At 36.3% G+C, this 25,307-nt stretch overlaps 2 protein-coding genes, 1 long non-coding RNA gene and 3 pseudogenes across 3 annotated transcripts; 4 read left to right on the top strand and 2 right to left on the bottom strand.

Annotated features, from left to right (window-relative positions):
• Positions 1–363: 363 nt before the first annotated feature.
• On the top strand, positions 364–1,007 carry LOC120180225 (shikimate O-hydroxycinnamoyltransferase-like). The gene is made up of 2 exons (XM_039185630.1): positions 364–387; positions 534–1,007. The coding sequence occupies exons 1-2, from the start codon at positions 364–366 to the stop codon at positions 1,005–1,007; spliced, it is 498 nt and encodes a 165-aa protein (XP_039041561.1).
• Positions 1,008–3,033: 2,026 nt separating this feature from the next.
• On the top strand, positions 3,034–4,764 carry LOC120200569 (shikimate O-hydroxycinnamoyltransferase-like). Its single transcript, XM_039201372.1, has 3 exons — positions 3,034–3,109; positions 3,226–3,656; positions 3,766–4,764. The coding sequence occupies exons 2-3, from the start codon at positions 3,246–3,248 to the stop codon at positions 4,678–4,680; spliced, it is 1,326 nt and encodes a 441-aa protein (XP_039057303.1). The 5' UTR covers positions 3,034–3,109; positions 3,226–3,245; the 3' UTR covers positions 4,681–4,764.
• A 3,623-nt stretch (positions 4,765–8,387) lies between these two features.
• Positions 8,388–12,229, bottom strand: LOC120200619 (annotated as a pseudogene).
• Positions 12,230–15,385: 3,156 nt separating this feature from the next.
• LOC120200629 lies at positions 15,386–19,076 on the top strand (annotated as a pseudogene).
• A 3,555-nt stretch (positions 19,077–22,631) lies between these two features.
• LOC120199015 lies at positions 22,632–23,153 on the bottom strand. The gene is made up of 3 exons (XR_005523414.1): positions 23,094–23,153; positions 22,951–22,995; positions 22,632–22,676 (listed from the first exon to the last, which is right to left on the bottom strand). It is a non-coding gene; the product is annotated as an uncharacterized LOC120199015 (long non-coding RNA).
• Positions 23,154–23,290: 137 nt separating this feature from the next.
• On the top strand, positions 23,291–24,875 carry LOC120200642 (annotated as a pseudogene).
• The last annotated feature ends 432 nt before the right edge of the window (positions 24,876–25,307 follow it).

The raw sequence follows: 25,307 nt of genomic DNA on the forward strand, positions 1-25,307 counted from the left end.
TGTATAAAATTTAACGTTAAGTTTTAAAAAGAATGAAAATTCAAGTACTAAAACGGATCAAAACTGATAATTTAGGTACTAAACGCGTTAAGTTTTAAATAGCAAGAACTAAAATGAAATAAAAACTAAACATTTTGTATGATTTTGAAAAAAATTGAAAGTTTAAGTACTAAAACGGATCAAAACTAATAGTTTAGTACTACATATGTAGTTTATCCAAATAAAATTCAGGTTATAAACTCTAGTATTGAGTTTTGAGGCTCGACAAATATTTGTTGACATGAGATTGATGTTGAGATTATTAATTTCCCCTAAGTTTTGGGTTTGTGGCATACCTAATTGCATCCTTCTTATTAATTCATCATGTTATCAAGTTATTGGAGTGGGGTGAGTATTTCATCGGGTTTGATAAATTCTTTTAAAATTCTTCGAGTACTTTTAGAGATTATATCGTTATATTTAGGGTAAACTATGCATTTAGTTAATACATAAACTATCAGTTTAGAGATGATATGATACATGAATATTTGTAGGTCACTACTTTCAAATATGGAGGAGTTTCTACTGGATTTACTTCTCACCATACTTTAGAAGATGGCCCTTCCACATTTCTTTTCATCAATAGTTGGGCTGACACGGCTCGAGGCATGTGCCCTACCATTGCACCGGTACTGGATCGATCCATTCTTCGAGCTCGAGACCCTCCGGCTCCAAAATTTCATCATGTCGAATTCGAACCATCTCCTCCTTTGAAAACAATTCCCAGACCTTCAATTGTATCCCTTTTTAAGATCATGGCTGAGCAAGTTAAGGCTCTAAAAGACAGGGTGAATGCAACTTCAGGTAATACCAAATACAGCACCTACAGCATCTTGACCGCGCACATATGGCGCTGCGCTATAAAAACCCGAGACCTCGCCCAAGACCAACAAATCAGGTTAATGATACCGATCGACAGTCGAAACCGACTGAGGCGCCCCTTCCTCCCGGTTACTTTGGCAATGTGATCTATTCAATCCGAATCGTTTACTGATACCGTAAAGAAGATTCATGAAATAGTATGAACGATGAGTATCTGAGGTCAAGTATCAACTTGATCGAAATCACTGTGGATGTAAAAACCATGAGACGAGGACCGACAACAATGCAGTGCCCGAACCATAGTATTAACAGTTGGATGTTGTTGCCGATCCACGATGTGGATTTCGGATTCTGTTTTCATGAGGCCTGCAAATATAGTCCATGAAGGGAAGGTATACATATTGCCAAGCCCAACCGGTGATGGGAGTTTGGCGTTGGTTACTCGTTTAGAGACTGCTCACATGAAACTCTTCGGCAGTCTTCTTTATTCCTCAAACGCTTCCCAAGTCTTCCTTATGAGTTATAGTTAAGTGCTTTCAATTGAATGTTCAGTTATAGTTCAATTCCCAGTGCATCATTTTTATTATAATTTGTTTTCTATTGGTGACACGTGTCACTTAGAAATTGTTTTTTTGTTGGAAGATTAATTTTTAAATTAAATTAAAATTATGACTAAATTGATATAATATATAAGTATTAAGGATCAGATGTATAATTATACTAATTTTATTGATTAACACGTCAGTACCTCCGTTAAAAATTAATGATCAGTGGTCTGATTGACGTATTTAAAGTTTATTATGATATTATACGAGACGAGACAATTTTAGTTTAAAATTTGGATATTTGTTTTGGTTATTAATTTAATTTATGTTAAATCATTCTTTTTTTTAAATAACAAGAATATTTTATTTATCGAAAGTTGTATCAACAATTGTCTTGTCAATTACTGACTTAATAAATATAATCAAGACTATCGAAAATAAAATATAACAATGATCGCTTAGTAATAGCCTGATAAAAAAACATTAACAAGTGAAGCAACGGCTTATATAAACTGAACATACCAACAACTTCATGCATCAAAACATGGAGGAGAGAAACTTGAAGAAGAACAAAAAATGATCAACGAAAAAAACTATATCCCCTTAAAAGCAATCACATCTGGCACATATATGCGATAACCAATGAACCGTTTTGTACAAACGAGCAAAAGAACCAGACATCGGGAAAACAACCAAATATGTATTCATCGAAAAACAAAAGACTGAGAAGAAGACCTATAAAAAAACTTGCACCGATAGTTTAAAACACCGATAGCTATGATATTCTTTACTAAAACAAGAGCCAAAAAGGAAATTATTATTGAAGATACGATTAAAAAAAAACTAAAAATAACAGGATGGTTGCCGAAGAAGCCCACCACCGCTGCCATAAAACAAAGAAATTTTAAAAAATGTCCAATAAACTGTGTAAATTATTCTATTTAAATAAAGATTATCGGAGATATATTTATGAATTATCATGAATATATTTGTGCACCTTAAAAAGGAAAATCATTGTTGTTAGTGAATGGAAATAGTCATCCAGCTCAGTTGGTAGAACATAAGGTTCTTAACTTTGAGGTCGTGGGATCGAGTTCCACGGAAGGCATTTCATAATTCGAATGTCTCTTACAAAAGTTGCTCTTAACCTGGTGTTGGAGACAGCTTACTATCTTACTTCCCCTTACCCCATACATATGAGAAAAATGAACAACCATTTATTGTTGTTAGTGAATGGTGAATAGACAAATTTTATATGATATTAAATAGAATTAATTGTATTATAGGTTTCTAAGTTATAATTTACTATTAATATTTATGTATCTATCACTGTATGGATAATTCTAGGTGAGAGTGGGTGAGGGATCGTCCCTCAAAAATATAAAATTACTATATATTTTAAATATATTTTTATATTAAAAATATTTTTATACTTCCTAAAATTTTATAAATTTAATTTTATCCTCTTAAATTTTTATAAATTTAAATTCCCGACATAAAATCTTGTAGCGGTTTCACACTATAATACGACAAAAGGAGGTGTGGAGATGACATTCGGTGGAGCCTATTTTCAATCAATGTGTTGAATTATTGAGCAAATAGGACATGCTTTTCCAATTGGAGGTGTTCGCAGTGTAGGAGAGGCTGGATTCTTCTGTTTTGTTTTACATCCGGGGCCTTTGTTTGTTTATTATTTCATCCTTGTTCGTACATGTTTATGCTTTAATGGTTAACCTGGAAATTAAGTTGTGCCGTAGAAAAGAATATTTCAACCGTTTAAAGGTATACATCCATTAATTTGCTCTTTGGTTACTTGCAGGCACAACATACATAATATCAATGGAGGTTTGTATAAAGGAGACGACAATGGTAACTCCATGCCAAGACACTCCTAGAACAAGCTTATGGGTGTCAAACATTGACCTGGTGATGATCCCATATCATATTTCTCTTGTATATTTCTACAAGTCGAATGGTAGTTCGGGTTTTTTCGATACCAAAGTGCTCAGGGAGGCTTTAAGTAAGGTTCTGGTGTCGTTTTACCCCTACGCCGGCAGGTTGGGCTACGACCAAAACGGTAGGCTCGAAATAGTGTGCAACGCCGAGGGAGTGCTCTTCAGCGTGGCTGAAACTAGTTCCGTCATGGATGATTTTGTACAGGATTTCAGTGATGGGTCAAAAGTTCCTCAGCTTGCTCCAAGGTTCGATTACTCCGGTGGTATTTCTTCTTATCCGCTTTTAGGTTTACAGGTACCATCAAATTCATCTTTCACTTTTGAATAATCTGAATCCAAACTCGATTTAACCATAAAAAACTAGCACAATTATTTCTACCCGAATGTGTTGTTCCATTATGTAGGTCACAACTTTCAAATGTGGAGGAGTTTCTATTGGAATTACTTCTCAGCATACAGTAGCAGATGGCCCTGCCGAATTACATTTCATCAATAGTTGGGCTGACATGGCTCGAGGCACGTGCCCTACCATTGCACCCGTCCTGGATCGATCCATTCTTCGAGCTCGGGACCCTCCGTCTCCGAAGGTTCATCATGTCGAATTCGAACCATCTCCTCCTTTGAAAACAATTTCAGACCCCTCAATTCCCAGACCTTCAATTGTATCCGTTTTTAAGATCACTGCTGAGCAAGTTAAGGCCCTAAAAGACCAAGTGAATGGAACTTCGGTTAATACCAAATACAGCACCTACAGCATCTTGGCCGCACACATATGGCGTTGTGCTATAAAAGCCCGAGACCTCGCCCTAGACCAACAAATCAGGTTAACGATACCTATCGACAGTCGAAACCGATTGAGGCCGCCCCTTCCTCCCGGTTACTTCGGCAATGCGATCTTCTACGCACCACTGGATGGCCTAGCGGGTGAATTTCAATCCGAACCGTTTATTGATACCGTAAAGAGGATTCATGAAATAGTGAATAGAATGGACGACGAGTATCTGAGGTCAGCTATAGACTCGATCGAAATGACTGCGGACGTTAGGACGATGAGGCGAGGACCGGCAACAATGCGGTGCCCGAACCTTAGTATTAACAGTTGGGTGTGGTTGCCGATCCACGATGCGGATTTCGGATGGGGTGGTCCTGTTTTCATGAGGCCTGCAAATATAGTCCATGAAGGGAAGGTATACATATTGCCAAGCTCAACTGGTGATGGGAGTTTGACGTTGGTTACTCGTTTAGAGACTGCTCACATGAAACGCTTTGGAACTCTTCTTCACTCTTCACATAAAACGCTTTGGAAGTCTTCTTTATGAGTTATACCTATTGAATGTGTTGGATATATGAACTTAGCACTGACTAGAAATATAAATAATAATTAAAAAGAATAAATTCGTAAACCGTGTCGTGGTAAAAACTATTGCCTTAGAAACGAATTCGTCCCGATGTGTGTAATCGCTGCAGTAGGCGGACTGTCTCCCGAGGTTAACACGGTCGCTCCAAATTCTGTACACCCGAAACCGGAGTAGACTGCTGGTGGTATTGCTCTTCTGAGAGAGAACTGTAGAAAACACTTTTGTAAGTGAATTGTGAATGCTTGAGAGTGAGTTGAGAAGCTGATATTAACAGCTGTTATCATTTAAAATTAAACAGTCCTCAGCACCTCACCCACGATAAAACTGGGTCATTATTCAGTTTATTCACCATTTGTTCCCACGATAAAGTTCCATTGCACCTCGAGACCTCTTGATTTCCAACTAGATCTCCCATACTGCCCTCATTTTTATCATCTTCCAGGCTCATATTATTTGACAATTCAGGATTTTTAAAGCCCATATTCTTTAATTCATCCAATACAAAAGAGATTGCAGCCTTGTCTAGGGTGCTTGATGAGTCTCGAGACCTTAACGAATTGAGTCGAGTAAACTCTAACCCGATTCGATAAGTTCGCGAACAACTCGTTAATTTTTTTATAATTTTTTAGTAGTTGTCATAAAAAAATTATTTTATTCAAAAAATTATTAATTTACTAATAAATAATAAAAAGATGATAAAATACTAATCTATTATTTTTTTAATAAAAATTCTAAATTCTAAATTAATAATTAATAATTATTATTTTACTACCCAAAAATCAAATCCTAATTATTATTTAATAGATTTGTAGATTATTGTTTTGGAGTTTAGACTTTCAATTTATTCTATACACTCTTTTGATAATTTTTTTTGTTAGATTTATTAATATATATTTATATTAAGCTCTATATAATATTAATAAATTTTACCTGCAGTTAAAAAAATGAGTTAAAAATTTTGGTGAGCTTAACGAGCAATAAACTTAATGAGCACGAGTTGAGCAACAAGTTTTTTTAACGAACACGAGTTGAGCAACAATTTTTTTTAACCAGCACGAGTCGAGAAACAAATTGTTTTAATGAGCACAAGTCGAGCAAAAGTTTTAACGAGTAACGAGTCGAGTTGAGCAATAATTTTTTTAAAGAACACAAGTCGAGCAATGCCCAACTCGCGATCGGCTCGTTCGATAAGCAACCCTAGCCTCTTCCACCTGCTTACTTTGGGCGAAATTGCATTTTTCACTAAATCAAAATGAAATACCAAAGTTCCATAAGTACATCAAGATCAGTCAAAGAGCAGCAGCACATCAATTATCAAAGCAAAGCTTAAAGCAACACCATATTCATAATTCAAACCAGACTATGCACTTGAATAATAGAGTGATTGGGTGTTTGACACTCCTCATCTTGGTATAATAACCATGCGCTCTTCTCATGTTCCATCTTGGTATAATAACCAAATCAAATAGAGCAGTTGACTCAATGATTTGACACTCTATTTGTATTCGAGATTCTCTGTTCAAACTCTTTCAAATGCATATCGTTATTTATTTATCTTCTTTTCAATTAAAGGTGACATGTGTCGTTCTATTTTTATTCACTTTCACATGCAATGGATCACCCTGCATGAATAATCTTTAGCCCGTGTCTAGATTTCATAAATGTTCTTCAAATTCTAAGCAAAAGTGGCAGCTTTAAACAACAGAAGACTACCAACTTTGGAACCTATCAGACATCCACATTCATTAGGATCGATCATAATTCATAAAAGACAGATCTGACCGAAGCCCAATAACAGAATTGGAAATCCAAATCAACCCAAAGATCCAGAATGCATCATGATGACACATCAACGATATGGATGCATGTATGAAAAAAAGCTGACCTTTTTGAAATCTTCTGGGGTAACACCAGGGAGGTAGAAGCAATGGGCAGGGAACAAGAAGAGAACAAACAAAGAGGATCCATGCCACGTGGAAACTATGACCCTCCATTGGTTTTGCCCTGATCTTGACCTGATTACCCGGATTCCCACTTCTCCTCTCTTTATGATGGAAGAGATAAAGCTGAGATTTTCCTTGTTTGTGAAGGAAGATTCAGGAGAGAAAATGGGTCGTCTTGCTGTTAAGAAGAACAAGAAGGCCAGATTTATATACGTAAATGTATATAGGGACCTCATAAGCATGACCGTGAACCGTTGGATTTAAATTCTCTGACTATAATACCGTGGCTTTGGACATTACGGTATGTATCCTACAGTATTCTCAAAGAAGATATAGTTAAGAGTAACACTTTTAATGTTCTTTGGGAATTCGAAGATGAAAATGACAAGACCGAGAGACAAGACCAGGAGTTTACACGTGTTTTTGAGTTTGGTTCGATCTCATTGTCGGTCTTCATCCAAAATTCATTTACGAATTACTAGTATCATCATTTGAACCTATTTTTCATTTCCATCATTTTGCCCCGGAAACAAAAGGAAAATAAGCATGCATGATTTTGATTTTTTTTTAAAATTATTTTCAGGATAAAAATCGAGTTAAATTAAATATTTAAAAATACTATTTTTTCCATCCATAAAATTTTGATTCAAAGACAATAAACTCGTCCTTCACCTAACAATGGGAAACAATGCGGGCGACAAGAGTGACCACCTAACAATGGAACTGTCCCCATATACATACATACATACATATTTTTAAGCAATGGATTTTGTTGGCATAAGCTCATCGACAACTAAGACAAGAAGGGTCGGATATTTATTTACGCATGATAAACGAACTCATGAAACATGGATTCATTTTAAAAAAAAATATAGATTCCATCCGATACTATCGAACTTTAAATCTTATATTGTTTATAATAGTCAATTATAGCATTGAATTTTGATTTTCGTTCAATTATACAATTGAACCATAAATCATTAACGGCACGATACATGGTTAACGGATAACGACGTAGACACCTCACCAAACAATGTCATTTTGATTCAACTATTAACGATTTAACGACTTAGTGATATAATTGAAACGGATATCAAAGTCTAGTGCTATAATTGACAAGGTTGAAAGTTCAATAGTATAAACGATACATTGCCTAAAGTTTGTTGGTATCCGGTATAGTTTACTCTTAAAAAATATGACTAAATTACCTTTTAGTCATTATATTATGAAATTGATTCTATTTTGAGCATTAAACAAAAACTTCTATCAATTTAATCATAATTTTATTCCTCTAATAAGATGCATCACATGTCTTCATATTATGATTCCAACCTTCTATCAACCACTTCATCTTATTAGAGGGTTAAAACTAGGAATATGATCAAATGTTTAGTGAGAATTAAATGTATTTTACTTAAATATCATGTCATTAATTTCATTAACAATTAACAGAAGACTTGATTGAATTCAAATTGAAAATAGTGATCTGATTGACCATTTTTTTTTTCAAAATCGATCCCATACAGTATTATACTTGGTTTGTTTAAGTTGGGCATTTATCAAACTCTAGATTAGGTAATAAGTATGATTAAGTTGGAACTCATTCACTGTTTACTTAATAACCGGCATTGTAAGTAAAACAGCCTCTGCATAGGGAGAATAGGCCCTTGTGGAAGACAATTGCTAGTGCCTAAAAGTTCCTTTTGTAACAATAAGAAGTCTTCCTTTTTAACACATTATTGTCCTTTGATTTCAACACTTTTAGGTCTATGTTTATCCAAGTTCTTCACTTAATCAAATTCTATAAACATCTAAGCTCAATTTAATACATTTTTTTCCAATTGAAAAAGCATTTAGTTCTATGATTTTGATATAACAATCTCAATAAAAGAAGAAAATCCAGCCAGTCCTCCTTTCCCATCATCAGCAAATATGTTTTATTCTTAACTCACAATTCACAAAGGGTTTAATCCTTTTTTTCTTTCTTCCCATCATTATAGTTGTCACCACCATAGCATGGTCCAAGCTTTTTTCATTTAAGAAGAGTTTTTCAGCACCCATTCCACCAAAGTCGAGACGCCGAAGCCAGTTGCAACACGCTTCTTTTCGTTCCAGACAGGGCCAGCCAAGTCAATGTGCATCCATTGTACTTTTTCATCGACGAACTGCGAAATCATGGTTCAACAATTGAGTTTCACAACCAATGTGCCTAAAGGATTGGGATATTCGGGGATGCGTACAATGCAGATAAAAATGTCGATTACTTACCTGTTTCAAGAACAGAGCTGCAGTGATAGCACCACCTTGACGACCACCGGTATTTACCATATCGGCGACTCCTGATTTCATCGACTCCCAATAGCTTTCCTCTAGTGGCATCCTCCAAAATTTCTCGCCACTGATCTCTGAAGCTTCAAATACCTCCTTTGCTAGTTCATCACTCGGTGTAAAGACGCCTGAAAGGAAAAACATTTCTGATGAACTGAAAGTAGTGGGAACTTGTGGTTTCAATCGAGTAACAACCGAGGAAATGATTAATGCAACACGCTTCCAAATAGACTAGAATCGAGAATGGAGTTTACATGTTAAGAATGAAATTCTTTGTATTTGACCCTATACCATATATGTGTGATTAAGCGTGTAAAACATTCAGATATCATCCCCTAATTTAATTCTCATCCAGACAATTAAAAAATAACAAAAAAAAAGTTTCCAAAACTAATAAAAAGACGCATTCAAGTTTCCAAACTATTTCCAGGAATTATAGAATAAAATGCCATGCATGTACCTGCAATTGAGGGTCCAAGAGCAACAATACAGGCCCCGGTCAGTGTTGCCAGATCAACTATCTGCAAATAAGTGAACTTAGTCTTAGAGTATAATTCGAATTATCCACACAGATTAATCAATCTACAGTATCATGTTTTAATCATCATCACAAATACAGGACATGCACTGTTTGGCTTTACCTTATCAACACCTTGGTTGCAAGCATATACCAAAGCATCTGCAAGTGTAAGCCTGCCCTCTGCATCAGTGTTATTAACCTGCAATCAGCAAAAAGAGCAAAACAAGTCATTTGTTACCCAGTTTTAAATGTCACGGCACCACATAATTTACATATATGGCTATACTTCAATTCTCCATTTTTCTAAAATCAAAATCGAACAAAGTATTACCTCAATTGTCTTTCCATTTGACGCTGTGAGTATATCCCCAGGTCTCATACCCGTTCCACTTATCATGTTTTCACAAGAAGCAACTATAAAATGAACCTGCATATAAGGGTAATTTACTAAGTGACAAGCTAGTCTCCATGCAGATAGTATAATGACAGCAAGCAAATGACTTACCTCGACTCCAGGAGGTTTGATTTCCCCAAGAGCTTTTGCTGCACCGAGAACTGCTGCAGAGCCTCCCATGTCTATTTTCATGACATCAATCGAGCAACCAGGTCCGGTCTTGATATTGTAGCCACCACTAAGAAGATTTAAGACGAGTATTCAAAACCTCCCATCTACTCGTTATGGCATTGTGCCGCAAACTTGAAAAGAAAAAAATGTGGGCATTCCATCCGTATCTTTGTTTTATTTCTTCTTGCTAGAATACGTCTAAGTAAGATACATGAGATTACCTGTCAAAAGTCAATCCCTTTCCAACCAATGCTAACTTGGCTTTAATAGGCCCACTTGGGGGTTTGTAGCACAAATGGATGAAATGAGGGGGATTATCAGATGCAGCAGCAACTCCAAGATAAGATCCCATTTTCAACTCCTTGCACTGCTCCGCAGTCAAGATGTTTGCAGATAGAACATCGCTGTATGAGGATGTGATTTTCGAAGCCTCTGCTGCTAGTGCAGCTGCAGCATAAAAAGACACATTAGATCAAAATAATAGTCATCCTTACAATTAACTATAGAAAAGAAAGGACTTGATGAAAAAGCAAGAATAATGCACATACGAACCAGGGGTAAGTACATTGGCTGGTGAATTCACGAGCTCTCTTCCAAATACTACAGCAGAAGAAACATCTTCAGCATACTTGAACTTCTTCTCCAACTCAGGTCCAGTTCCAAGACCAAGAATATCCACAGACTTCAGCTGTGGTTTCTTTGACTCCGACTCCGACTTCGACTTGTATCTATTATCTTCATGTATTCCAAGCACTATCCCTAAGAGAATGCAAACCAGTAAACGACAAACAGTCTCAGTCTTTCCAATAAGAACATTGATCATGATACTGAGAAATCATAAGGGCATTACCAGATGCTATTGCTGAAGCAATACCGAGCTTTGACTCATTTGAGAGACCTTCTGATGAGGCAAGGACCACAGCAACGCTATTACTTGAGCAGTCATTGCGGCTGCGGCAACAGACTCACCCAGTCCACGAAAAGCAGCTGATGACGAAGCTGTTTTCCAAGACCAATCAAGCCAACCCTTTTAGATCCAAGTCCGGGAAGTCTAAGAACTGTTGATGGCCAGATTTTCCTGAGAAATCCTCCTCAGATGAAGCCTCAGCTAAGAGACCACCTACAGTACATCTAATTTCTTCAAATCGAGTTTTCGAACTTGGAGTTTCATCCTTGGTCATGTCTTTCTCGGTGACACCAACTGCAAACATGTCCCCTTTCCATTCTCCTACATCATCTCTTTCGCAGAAAAGAGATCTTTCCAACATTTCAGAAAAAGACAACAGTCATTTTAGTATCATAATTTTGGTATTTCACCAATGAAACACATTCAAAGAAACAACCTTTACATATAGAAACCAAAAGTTAAGCCAAGGATCTACTGACATGGTCCTGTCATATAATATTAAATAGTGGCCAAGTTTTAACTAATATTTACCCATTAATTTCAGAATTGAGCCTGTGGCCCTCAAAGGTCAATTCTTTAAAAACAAAAGTATCTCCTAACAAATTAGAGCAAAACGCCATCTTTAAACAACAGCCATTTAGTTTAATCATTTTGGTATTTCACCAAAACGAAACCAAAAGTTAAGCCAAGATCTAATCAAGATAATCTTATCACAAAATATTAAACACTGATAAATAGCTAATACTTTTACACAATTAAATTAAGAATTGAGCTTATAGCTCTCAAAGGTCAACTCTTTACAAAACAAAAGCATCTCCAAACGACTAACAAAAAGTTCAATCTTTAACCAAATAAATACCCCATTAGCATATCATTCTACCCAAAACTCTCAATCTAAACCCAAATTTGCTTAATCCCAACAATCAAAAAGGGGTCACCTTGGGTGTTCGATGTTGGCTGGCTGAGTGGAGGCCAAGATTGGCGCTAGCGAGAGAGTGCCATAACCTTGGCTCTTCGAGAACACAAAGGAGCAACTGCTAAAGACAATCTGAGCCCAGCTGTAGAACGTAACCTTGTGAAAAACAAAGACGAGGTAGAAGAAGCGTGTGAAACAGATGAAGATAAAAGAAAAGAAGGCAAAGACGCTACAATGGTGACCACCATTTTTCAATGCGGGAAAGTCTATGTACTTATAATGAACCCCCACTCTCAAGAGCTTAAAGCATTGCACTTTAAACCAAAATGATGCTGTCGTTTTCTTGGCCATCTGATCCGTTTTTATCCCACTTTTTGCGACCTTATATTATAGCTGTGGCCCATCTGGCTCCTTAGCTTGTTGGCTTTTGAAAGTGGGCTTCATCGAACGCAAGTCCAAATAACTTAGGCCTATGTGCCATCATCAAGCTCCTTGCAGGTGCTCACGTACGTAGCGGTTTTTCCCGGAAAATTTGCCACAAACTCTTATGAAACCTCACAACAGCAGTAGCAGCAGTATTATGACGGAATTATTGCATTGGATGAAAGGTTATATTATGAAATTAGTAGCCTTTTTCTTTTCCATTCATTAAGCAGATTAAAATTATTACAAGGAAATTACAGTTCAATATTTATTAGTAGCTCAATTTATTGCACCATTTGCTTAGTTGAATGATATTGTTGCTGTAATATGTGAATTGGCTTATGTTTTCACTTGATATGATGTTTGAAATACCCTTTATCAAATGAAACTAGTAGTCTTTGAACAAATAAAAGAAGAAGATGAAGCTAGTAGTGTTACTGCCTGGAAATAAGGGTAGTAACTTCTATGCACAGAAAATGCTTTTGCTATTTCTATTAATTTTGCTGTTACTTGATAGGTGTTGATGGGAAATCAATCAATCAAAATGCATCCTTCCAAAACATTATTTTGAGATGTTTTCCAAGTGCTAATAATGTGGATATGGTTTCTAGTACCATTGCCATGGTTGATGAATAGCTTATCATCCCCAGCAGGAGTCAGCTTGTTTAACCCTAATCAATCAAAACTTGTGCTGGACAGTTTCTTCGAGTTTTTGCACTATTAGAAACTGTCTAACAAAGAAAAGTAGGGATTTTAGGTTCGAAGTCCATCCTATGTAATCATGTGTGAGTTCTCTACAAATTATATTTTGGTTTAAGTCCTACCAAGTGCAGGTCATATCTGATCATACATTGTATTGATTGATTCTAGTGGTAACTATTCGGATATGTATTGCTTCATTTGCTTGTAAGTGTACTTCTGAAGTTCTGAATATACTTGTAAATTTATAAAATTAGTAAATCCTCATTCCCATCTAATCACAGTTCAACAAGGCAAATTTATATAGATAACCATCACTTAGAAAGATGGGTTACACATCATATTTTGGTTTGTAATTGATATTTATTGCATTTGAAATAATTATATGAGTGATAGGCTACCTATAAAAACCTTTTTCTGTTGTTTTTTTCCCTCTCTTTTGAGTAGAGACAAATTGCTAAATAAGTGATATTTATTGCATTTGAAATAATTATATGAGTGATAGGCTACCTATAAAAACCTTTTTCCTGTTGTTTTTTTCCCTCTCTTTTTGAGTAGAGAACAAATTGCTAAATAAGTCTTTTCGATTTGAAGTTAGAAGAATGAAACCTTTGACATGTTTTTTCTTTTTAGTTTTTAAACAAACCTTCTTTCAGTTCCTTTAACTTTGGTCCTTCACTTTCTCATGTTGTACTATACTAGTATATTTGTCAATGGAGTGGCACAATCAGAGTCCTGCCTACCCACTATGTTGAAATTCCAGGGCAGGCTTGAAAGTCTAATAAAAGAATGCCTCGTAAGGAAACTTGATTCCTCCTTTCCCCATGTTTCTCGGTTGATGGCTCCCACATTCACACGCACACAATGTGAATCTACTTGATAGGAACTATGTTACAAATTCTATGAAGTGTCAATGAGTTTGATGTACCTTAAAAAAAGTATCTAGTTCTTGTGGATAAAAACCAATTTTAAGAGAGTTTGTCTTGTGAAATAGAATCCGACCCAACACAACTCCGGACTTAGTTGGAGCCCTTATGGCTTACCTAAGGCCAGGGGTCTAAAAAAAAAGTTTCAAATTCTATAAGGTTTGGTATTCATCTACGTTATAGTACTAGTTTTCTTTTTTGAAACATGGAAATCCTACTAGCTTTTCAAAGGCAGTGAATTGTGAATTTGGCCAAAAAAGAAAAAAAACAGAAGGTTAATCAATCCGATTTTACCTGTTTGTTGTTGAACAATACCCTACACCATAAAGGTAAGAAATGACGAAACTCAACTTAAAAAGTTGAAAATTGATTAGACTCATAGACAAGATTACTCACCTAATGCAAATTACATTTCCCCCCATTCTTAGATGAAATGCTATGATATTGGTAAATTGGACTGGTCAAGAAAGATCACCTTCAATTCAAGCATTACTCAAACTGGATTCAGCCTTAGAGGCTATACAGTACTTATAACTACTATAATCATGGAAATGGTGCTGCAACTTTTGAGTAAGCTTTTCATTTTCTATTTGATTTGTTGCCTGAAAACTCATGTTTTTGTTCAGCCAATCGGTTTAAGCAGAGCCAGAGAAAGCTGTCAATGAAGGGCTCAATTAAGGAAAGGAGTTCCCTGCCCTGGGCCAGTGGGTGCCTTGAGATAGGTACACAATTAATAATTATGTTTTTCATAGAAATATTTGCAAAAAGAACTGGGTTTTTTAGACTAAAGACAAGTAAGCTCCATGGCCTGGATGGTTCCTTAAGTCAATTTTTATAAATTCAATATTAAGCTAATTAAACAGGATCAAAACATTAAGAGAAAACTTCAAAAACATGACCCCATTGAAGGTGTTTTCGGTGCACCTTCATTTCAATAAATATACAATTAAACAGTTACTGTTAAAGAGGGAAAAATTGACTCAGCCTGTTCCTTAAGTCCTCTCTAACCTTTACAAAAGCCAAACCTTGCTAATATCACATTGATGTTGCAGTGAGTAAAAGATCTTGTTGTTTGTTATATTAATATCAATTAGGAACTGTTTCATCACCTGAATAAAAGCTTTAGTGCTTCACTTAGAAAGTGTTGAATTCTGAAAAATAAATTTATTGATACTCATTATGCAAAAAGAAGGATCAAACTCGAGATTGGGTGCTTAAATTCACTTAAAAAACATTAAGTTTGATGGTTGAGCGGCAACCTCAATCCTTACCAGCTGTGATGTTAACGTAAGAAATGATATAAAAGCCAAAAATTTCAAGAAAAAATGTAAGATGAAGGTCCCAAAAAAGTAACCGGGAATAGCAGGTAACAAGCAGGTCACTGAAAAAAATACTGTAAACAAAAGGCCAATCTTTTCTCACCTCTCTTCCACGCTTTGACTTCTTTTCTTCACTTCAGTCTCTGAATTATAGATAATAGTATGTAGAGATACATCCAATTCTTATAGACCGAACCCCCTTTTTTGGTTTCTCTTCATGTCTCCGATCGAATTTTCTGGGCCACTTTCCTGCATTTTCTCATGAAAAAAGAAAGAGGAAGAAAGAATGGAATTGGCAGCAAATGTGTCAGCTTTTTTCATAAACTAGTGACTGAAAAACACATTCGGGAAACAAAATACTGCCAATTCTTTTAAGGTAATCGAAATAGAAGCTCTTTCTCTCTCGTTTTTCACAATGTAGAATGGAATCTCTGTTTTTTCGATGTTAAATTTGAATTCTTTTTTGTTTTTTCTTAGCTTTAAAGTTTGAACCTTTAGCTTCTGCTTCTTAAAAGTGATCTCATTTTTTGCCTAACCTTGGGTTCTGGATTGTTTTTAGGGTTTTTAGCTGATTTTTGAAGACTGGAGGCAAATGAAATGTGGATTTTTGAGGATTTGAGTGTAGCTTAGAGTGAATTGTAAATTTGAGCAAGTTTTCCGGGGTGAAGATGGTGAAAGCTGATCTGTTTTGGGATCCTTTTCAAGGAGAGGTTGATGAGTGTGTATTGGAAGTTCAAAATATCTATGCAATTGTGTTTGAAGTGGTTTAAGCTTTGTATTTAGGAGTAATGTGATGATTTTACTGGATTTCATTGGTGGGTTTTGGTCACTTTGAGTGTTTGTTTAGGCAATGTTGAGAATTGTAGTGAACTAAGAGCTGATAAAGTGGAAGTTAGGTTTGCTTTGAGGCTTATAAAAAGCTGATATTCGAATTTAGTGTTCTTTGATAGATTGCTTGATATATGTCCGCTGCCCCGAGGTTGAGGTCCATGAATGCAGCCGATTCCGAGGCAAGGCCGTATTGGGACCTGCAGGAACAAGACGGGTTCATTGATTGCAAGAAAACCAGCTTCAAAACCTTTAAGAAAGATTGAAAAGTGTCCAACTGAGGCCTCTTTATCAGAGGAGAAAAATGGCCTTCCATCACCCAAAGTTAATTCTGTTTCCCCAAAATCCAATTCCATTAGTGTTCCTTCAGTGCTACGCCGCCACGAACAGTTATTACATTCTAATTTATCATTAAATGCTTCGTGTTCCTCCAATGCTTCCACGGATTCGTTTCACAGTCGAGCATCTACTGGTGGTAGGTGATTCGGTCAAAAAGTGTCGGACCTAGGAGGAAGCCGTACTTGTCAAGTCCGAGAAGTGTTGTTTCTAAGGGTGGTTTGGATTCGCCACCCAATGGTTCACATCAGAAGAAGATGTGCTTGGGTGACACCAAACGCAGGTGTGTTATCGTGTCCTCTAATTTCCCACCGTTTTTGATTAAAAATTTGTGTTTAAAATTTTCTTCCTTAGATTGCTTTTAATTTTAATAACAAATGCAGAAGCTTTCTCTAAGCATTAGGATAGAGAAAATTTCCTGCACTAACACCTTTTGTATTGTTTATGGCGTTCAAGTTCTTCAATCCCATAGCTGTAGCATTAGTTTAAGTTCCATTAATACAGTCATAGGCATAAGGAAGGTTCGGCATCTAGCCAAATGAGCCAACTAGGGTGGTAACTTTTCTCTTATCATGATTGCCAAACTTTACAGTTCTTTATCAAAAACCTGATTTTTATGATTTAAATCGAACAATAGGTTAAATTGCCTTGGACTCATCTTTCTGACTTCATCTACTATTCATTTATTCGATATGTAAGTTTCAAACAGTGACCAAGTACATGATATGGCATTAATGGCATAGATTCAAATTGATTATGCATTTATATTTTCAAACATCGTATTCAGAATGAAGATTTTAATTGATTGCAGCTTCACGTCATCACTTATTGATGCTTTAATTGCTCCTATTTCATGTTTTATGTTGACTTAGTTTTGTTTGTTGGGATCAGATCCGAGTTATGTTGCTTTCCATGATGAAGAGTGGGGAGTTCCGGTACATGATGACAAGTATGTGATCTTGATATTGCCTGCATCTGCTTATCACTGATTAAATGATTACCTCTCTGATAGAAAAGCATTTCATTGAATGAGTGGTTTGCTTGAAATTGTTCCCCGTATGTAGGAAATTGTTTGAGCTGCTTGTACTTGCGGGTGCTTTGTCTGAACTTACATGGCCGGATATCCTACGCAAAAGACACATCTTTAGGTACTTTTCCCGCAGAAGTTCAACCTTACTTCCATTGAATACCAAACTCATTTCTTAAAGTGTCTTTATGCAGGGAAGTTTTCATGGATTTCGATCCCGTTGCTGTATCGAAACTGAATGAGAAGAAGTTAATAGCACCTGGAGGTACGGCAAGTTCCTTGTTCGGAACTAAAGCTGCGTGCTATTGTTGAGAATGCACACCAAATATCTAAGGTAGATAGATTGATTTGTTGTTCTTATTCGTGCCATCTTTTAACATTGGTTAGCATGAAAATAGTGATCCAAAATCACTTTTAAGCAGCACTTGCCGATAAGAGTATGTGTATCAGATGTACCGTAACAAGAGTTTGCTCTACTAAAGTTGTTTACAGTGCAAGATATTACTATACTAGGACAGCTTTTTGTATTTAATTATTCCTATCTATCACGATGCCAACTTGGTTAGCATGCAAAATCTCAAGTCATCGCTGCTCATCATGAACCAGCTAGTCCTCTTTTGCTGAAGTAAAGTACCATAACTTCACTATCCATAGTGGCTGTGATTATAAATGCAACTAACTTTTTTCAGGTTTTGATGATGCCAGGTTATAGATGAGTTTGGGTCATTGGACTCGTACATTTGGAGTTTTGTGCACCACAAGCCTATCGTTAGCAGATTCAGATATCCTCGACAGGTTCCGGTTAAAACCCCGAAAGCAGATGTCATAAGCAAAGATTTGATAAGAAGGGGTTTTCGAAGTGTGGGGCCTACGGTCATCTACTCTTTCATGCAAGTGGCGGGAATGACGAACGACCATTTCACGAGTTGTTTCAGATTCCAGGACTGTATAAACGCAGCAGAAGGAAAAGAAGTATATGGAACTAAAGATATGCCCGAAGAGAAAAAAACCGATAACATGATTGAATCAGAATTATCCATAGCTATAGATGAATTGAGTTTCTCCCAAGTATGATATTGGCTGCAGGCAGATGACTCTCCAGGTTCGATCATCAGTTTTACTACTTTTGACTGATTCACTGCTTTACTTTTGGATGGTAACTAAGATGGTTTGTGTATAAACTTCATGAATAATCATGCATCCTGAATTTTCCAGATTGTAGATCTAAAGTAAATCAAATTTAACTGATGGATGTGTTGTTGATGGGCCTGTCATATAAGTCCTAAAATATGATATACAATTTTCGTGCCCCTTGTATAGTTAGAAAGGCTAGTAATTTGAGACGATGTTTCACATGCCAAACCCCGGCATCCAGAGCTGCTGACAGCAGGAAACCAGATTCGCCACCAGATCTGTCGCTCTCAGATTCTTGACCATACGGTTAATAAGCGGGATTGTTTGAGTGTGGACCGTTTGTAAGTGTCAACCCTTTAAGTTGTTGGGACAGCTAAACCTACACAGACAACTCTATTTGCTTTAAATGGATGGCAATAATGGTTAGTGTCCTCTAAGCGCGGGGGAGGACACCATCCACAAGGACATGCTTCTGTTGTACTCAATATAGGGCCCTTTTGTTTGTTTCTGTTATTGATATAACAATGTCTTGATGGATGTTGTCTGAAAATGCTTAGAATACTTCCAAACTGTACCTGTTTAGATCCGATGGAAACCTAGATTTTCTTTTTCTTGCAAACATGAGCCCTATAATATCCTTGTCAAGGGATTAGCAATGGCTAATATCAATTCTCATCTCATCAAACCGGACAAACCTGAAGTTTAAGTCGAAGCCTGCTCCTTAATGAATGTATTACAAAAGGATCCAGCTCATGTATCATAAAAGAAAAGGAGAAATGGGGACATGGTTCCAACTAAGGTGACAAAAAGGTTGCCAATCAAATCTATCCATTGTTTCAGCAACTATAATAACCTTGTTCCTACTAGATTGAGTCAGCAAAAATCAGAGGAAATACAAATAAGAAATCAAACCTGGCCATTCATATTTATCGAGACATGCAACACAAAGCTCCATTAAGTTCAGCGTGGCTTGATTCCAAAGCCAATGCTCAGAGAAGCATTCAAGTAGATTCAATTGCCTTGTACTACTGACCACGGGTTGATATAACTAGGCTTTTCCCTCGATCGGTATTTATTTTAGGTGTAGGTTGTTCATAGAAGCAGAGCAGCAAGAGGAGACTTGGATGGCCATGTCATTGCTCAATCGAGAGTCAACATTTCTAGTGGAAAGATCATGATGAGAAAACCATAGTTCGAAGAACTGAAGATGGAGACACATCAATTGACCCAAATATAAATATACCCAAATCTCAATCTAAACCCCAACTCAAATACAAACAGCCCAAACCAAACTACCCAAAACCCAAGGTTTATTATTATTTTTACTTATTAGTGAATTAATAGTATATCTCCCGTAATCATTATTAGGGGTGACTACTGGTGATTCCGAAGTAAGTCGACATCCTTTTCAAAACCGCATCATGATTTTTAAAATTAAGGCAATGTCCGGTTATTAGGCACAATAGTTGATCTCACGCATTTACGCTTGAGAGCGAACGCTATCGGTCTCAATAAACGAATGCCCTTTTCAACTTTGCATCCGTAATGATTTTTAAATTAAATAAAGACCGAACTCAAATTATCGATTTTAATATAGGATAACCAACTAGGTATCAATTTTGAACGCTTGTGGGTGCTAATCTTTCCCTACGAGTAACTGACTCCCGAACCCGATTTCTGGATTTTCGCAGACCTTGAACTTTGTATTTTTACAAAAATAAATGTTTTTATTAAAATCACCCAGTTTTTATGGTGACACGATCGCACCTTAAATGATTAGTGACGATTCCTCACATTTAGAAGATTCCTTTCAAAGAGAAAATCTCCGAATCAGTATCAATCTTTTCCCCGCCCGACAAAATATGGTATCCACACAAATCGACACTGTAAAGAAATAAAATTGAATTATCTTATAATATATTATTATAATATTTAATTTACATTAATTAATCAATAAATTAAGTATTATTTATATAAAATATTATTTTAATCACCTTTATTTTAAGTTTTGAAGCATAAATTTCATCATACATACAATGAATTTTATTACTTTGATAAATTAAATACAATACATATACGTGAAAAGAGGAGACGGATAAGCTTTTTAAACATTATAAAAACCATATACATCGAACTCTCTAAGATTTGCTTTCTTATATGGGTTAATTACACCAATCTTCTCTAAATTTTATTCTCTTTTATTTAACCAATCATCACTCAACTTTATTCTCTTTTATTTAACTAATGTACTTTATATCCATTCAAATTTTCTCACTGAATTGAATATAATTAACATTTTTAATCACTCAACTGCTATAATCATTTTAGAAAATAAAATTTTCACCAAAACAATATTATTTTACATCCATATAACACTCATTTATAGCACTGTTTACTGAAAAACGATCGAGTGATAAAAATATTAATTGTGTTAAATTTAATAAAGAAATTGAACGAATTTAATGATGATGGGTGTTTTTTATCCTTCTTATATTGATTATTACATTTAATGTACAAGTTATTATAAACAATAATTAGATGATCCTATTCTCATATGTTATGGGATAAAAAAGGTAGATAATAGGCTGTCCCCAACGCTAGGTTGAGAACAACTTCCGTGGGAGACATCCGGCAGTCAGAATTATGAATTCCCACCGTGAGACTCGATTCCACGACCACAAGGTTAAGAGTCTTGCGCTCTTACCAACTGAATTGGACTGACAATTCTTATTATAACAATAATTGAACAATAATTGAACCCTTTAAATAAATATTGACATAAATCTGATTATTTTGTTTTAAAGACCGATATTTAATCTATTGATTAAACAATCTAGATCAGCTACTATTAAGATCTATTACACAACGATCCTCTCATTCATTTACTTCACTCACAACATAAAGATTCAAATCTTACCTTAATTGAGAACTCAATGATCATCAATTATTCTATATTATAAGTGAATCAATTTTAAAATTAACTTTGATATCGAATGAAACTCGAGTTTTAAAAATTCGATCCGAATTTCAAAACCAAATTTTAAACAAGCAAACTCAAACTGGCATCAACTATTTAAAGAGCAATAAATTCTCAAGCATACTTAAGAAAATTGTTGCATGCTTAAGAAACACCGAGCAGATGACATTGGGACAACCTCAAAAATAGAAATTCTCAAACATATTTGTCCGTCGTCTACCATCGAAAATCCAGAAAAATAACACTGATTTACCGAAGAAACCGTCCTCCAATCGCTTAATCCTTCTGCAGCTGAACAACTTCCACGGCCTCATGTTGTTCACCATAATCCTGCAGTAAAAAAGAGAACAATGATGTTATAGACTGGATTTTTGTAGAGAAGAATGTCGAAAGAAATAGGTTTTAGAAGAAGAATTGAGAGATTACAGAAAGAAGTTTGCATCATTCATTTCCTAGAAGATTTTTACAATCAAGCCTAGTATTATTAATTACATGAGCCATAGAATTCCTGCTAGCTGTCCAGTGTCATAACAACTATCTAACAGAATGATTCTTCTCTCTATTCTTTCTCAGATACTGGGCCTTCGTGTTTGGGCTGCTCCATCACGCCATTATCCTTCCAGGCCTGCTCCTCTGCTGTGGTAAGTTTCTTGTGCATCTCACGTGATTTAATTCCCCATCCCTATCTTCAATCCTAACCCTCGATCCCCATTTCCCAATTGTTCCTGCTTCCTCGTCTCTCTTCTTCGATGCTTCCTCTTCTCTCTTCTTCTCCAACCATAACAATACCCATCCCTTGAGACGAGCCTTGTCCCCAAGGATCGAACGCAGGAAACTGGCCTTTGAGAGTCGTATAATCCTCCCAAGTATTTTTCTTCAGTCAGATTCTCCCACGAACCAAAAGCTGAGTGACAGGTTTTCCCTTTCGATTTACGATTCGTCTGCCATAATCTTCAAGGGTTGATTTGTAACCCTCCCTCTTCATCTACTGTAGGAGGTTCAGTGACACAATCAATGAATCACCGATGCACAAGGGGCAAGGCTGTGTTGATATCCATCGGCTCACCCAGAGCGGGCGCTGCCTCGGTTGAGCAACGGCAACTTCTTCCCTGCAAGAAGCAACCGGCACGAATACCACATAAATACATACAAACTGACAAAAGGGATCAAAATAAAGATGAAATCTTTAAGAGAAAGAACAATCTCGAAACAGGAAACATTCAAGCAATCCATATTAACAGGCAACAGTGAAGCAAACTAAACCCAGAGGTCTACATAATGAAAATGCAAGCAGCTTGAATTAATATGGAGAAATCAAAACAACCACAACAACAAGATCAAATTCTTCAGGCATGCCACAGTAAAGGAATGAATTTCACTTACCCTGACATTTTTTTGAGCTGAAGTTGGAACCGGATGTACTGTTTCCTGTTAGCACAAGGAGAAAAACGAAAACAGTGTTAGAAAATGGATCTTTTAGCTAATCTATACTGAAAGCAAAGAAAAAGAACATGAAGAGCGCGAACCCTGGGGAGATAATCTGCAGCAGATGGTTGGCGGAGGGTTTAGCGAAGTGAAGGACTTTATAAACGCAGCCCTATTTTTCAATACTTTAGTGGGTCGCTTGGGCTTATATTCTTCTTCTTTTGTTTGGGTTTATAAAGCCCAGTTCGGTTGAAGTTGTTAAAGCTGAATTTAGCGCAGACCATCTACATTCTCAAAGACTCGAGCGCCGTCGGGTGGCGGGAAAATCTTTCGAAGAGGAGAATAAACTGTCAATTTTCTTCCATTTCTCTCAGAGGTAACTTTCTATCAAGATTGCTAATTTTGGTTGGATTGGTTTCTGTAGAGTTTAGTTCTGTGCATTGAACATAAAAGTTCATCTTCTTTAATCAAACTCGGCAGCCTTGTGCTCTTGTCCATGGCAAACATGTCTGTTTGTCTCTGTCATTAAAGATTGGATTCTTCATACTTATTTTTAGTATGGGTAGTTGTTTTTCTGGCCTGGGTTAGTGTTGATTTCAGTTTTCAATACATTTTCACTAGTTCCATAATGGAAAAGGGATTGCCTTTTAAGTGTTTGATGCTTTTCCTTAATGAATTCAAAACTCCGTGTACCTTTGTTTTTCGTCTTGTAGGCAGTCTCAAGATAGAGATGAGAAACAAAAATTTTGGCGTTTTCATTTTCTCTTTTGTACTGTTCTTTAGCAAATCGATTATGTTTTATATGAAAATCATGGTATTTGGGTTGTGTTGCTAAAGTTCATACGCTTTGCAGGTCGATTGCAACATTCCTGAATCCGGGGATAATATTCTCCTTCAACTTCAATGGCTCTGCGGAAGCCCCCACTCCCTAGAATTCTTCTAGACAACGTCTCTTGCATGAGAAATGCGCAACAAATATTGCGACACGTCAATGTCTCGGTTCATGATGGTGGAGCACTCGTGTTGACAGGCAGCAATGGCTCCGGCAAGACTACTTTCCTGCGAATGTTAGCGGGGTTCTCTAAACCTTCAGCTGGTCAGATTCTTTGGAACGGCCATGACATTACCCAATCAGGCATATTCCACCAATACAAGCTTCAACTGAATTGGCTTTCCCTCAAGGATGCGGTGAAAGAAAAGTTCACAGTCCTTGACAATGTTCAATGGTTTGAGGTTCTTGAAGGTAAGCACGGCAAGTCCTGCCTGCCCTGGAACTCATGGGCCTAGGAAGACTGGCAAAAGATAAGGCAAGAATGCTTTCAATGGGGCAACGAAAGAGGCTGCAGCTTGCTAGGTTGCTTGCCATCGATAGGCCGATTTGGCTACTAGATGAGCCTTCAGTCGCACTAGATGAGGAAGGGGTAAGGTTGCTAGAATACATTATCGCAGAGCTCGAAAGAAAGGTGGGATTGTTATTGTTGCAACTCATCTCCCTATTCAGATTGAAGATGCCTTGAATTTGAGGTTGCCACCTAGGTTCCCCAGAAGAATGACTTTGGTAGACATGCTTGATCGTGCAGATATTGCATGAATCAGGCAACGTAAAGCTACATCGGTTGATATGTTCAACCATCACTCATCTCATCGTCACTCAAATTTGGCTGGTTGTCATATCTTTGAGAAAGCTTTAGCCATTAAAGCTACACATGTGCATCCTTAATGTCCATTCATGGAACTGCCAACAAGTCTTGATGCTCGCATATATATATGGTGTGTTCGAATAACATTTTATAGTTTCGAGTTGTGACAAAATGGCTCAAATAAGATTTCTACTAGATACTCTCTTTTCTGTAGTAAAATAGTGCAAAACATCAACTGATATTATGGAGGGTGAAACATAAGTTTCAATTTTTTATGATTCCATTTTTCTCTGGTTATGTAGATTAGAGCTTTATTTAACATTTAGTTGGCAGTCTAGGGGTGTGCAAATCCGGGTACCGGATATTCGGGTAATTGATTTCTCCTAACCCGGATGTTGTGGGTACTCGGTAATCGGGTAACCGAGTTTTTTTTAATTATTAATTAAAAAACACACAAATTTAAATGTTCGAAACTTCGAATTACATAGTCCAACATGTAAATATAATTAAAAAATGTCATGTTAGCATCATTGTTTATTTTTAAATATGGGTGATCAAAACAAAACAAAACAAAATTAAAACGTAATGTTAGATATAATTTTGAAATAATAATAATAATAATAATAATAATCGAGTGATCAAAACATAAATTAGATAATATATAAGTGACCAAAT

Source organism: Hibiscus syriacus, unplaced genomic scaffold (genome assembly GCF_006381635.1).
Source record: "Hibiscus syriacus cultivar Baekdansim isolate YM2019G1 unplaced genomic scaffold, ASM638163v2 tig00000340_pilon, whole genome shotgun sequence".
Taxonomy (NCBI): Eukaryota; Viridiplantae; Streptophyta; class Magnoliopsida; order Malvales; family Malvaceae; genus Hibiscus; species Hibiscus syriacus.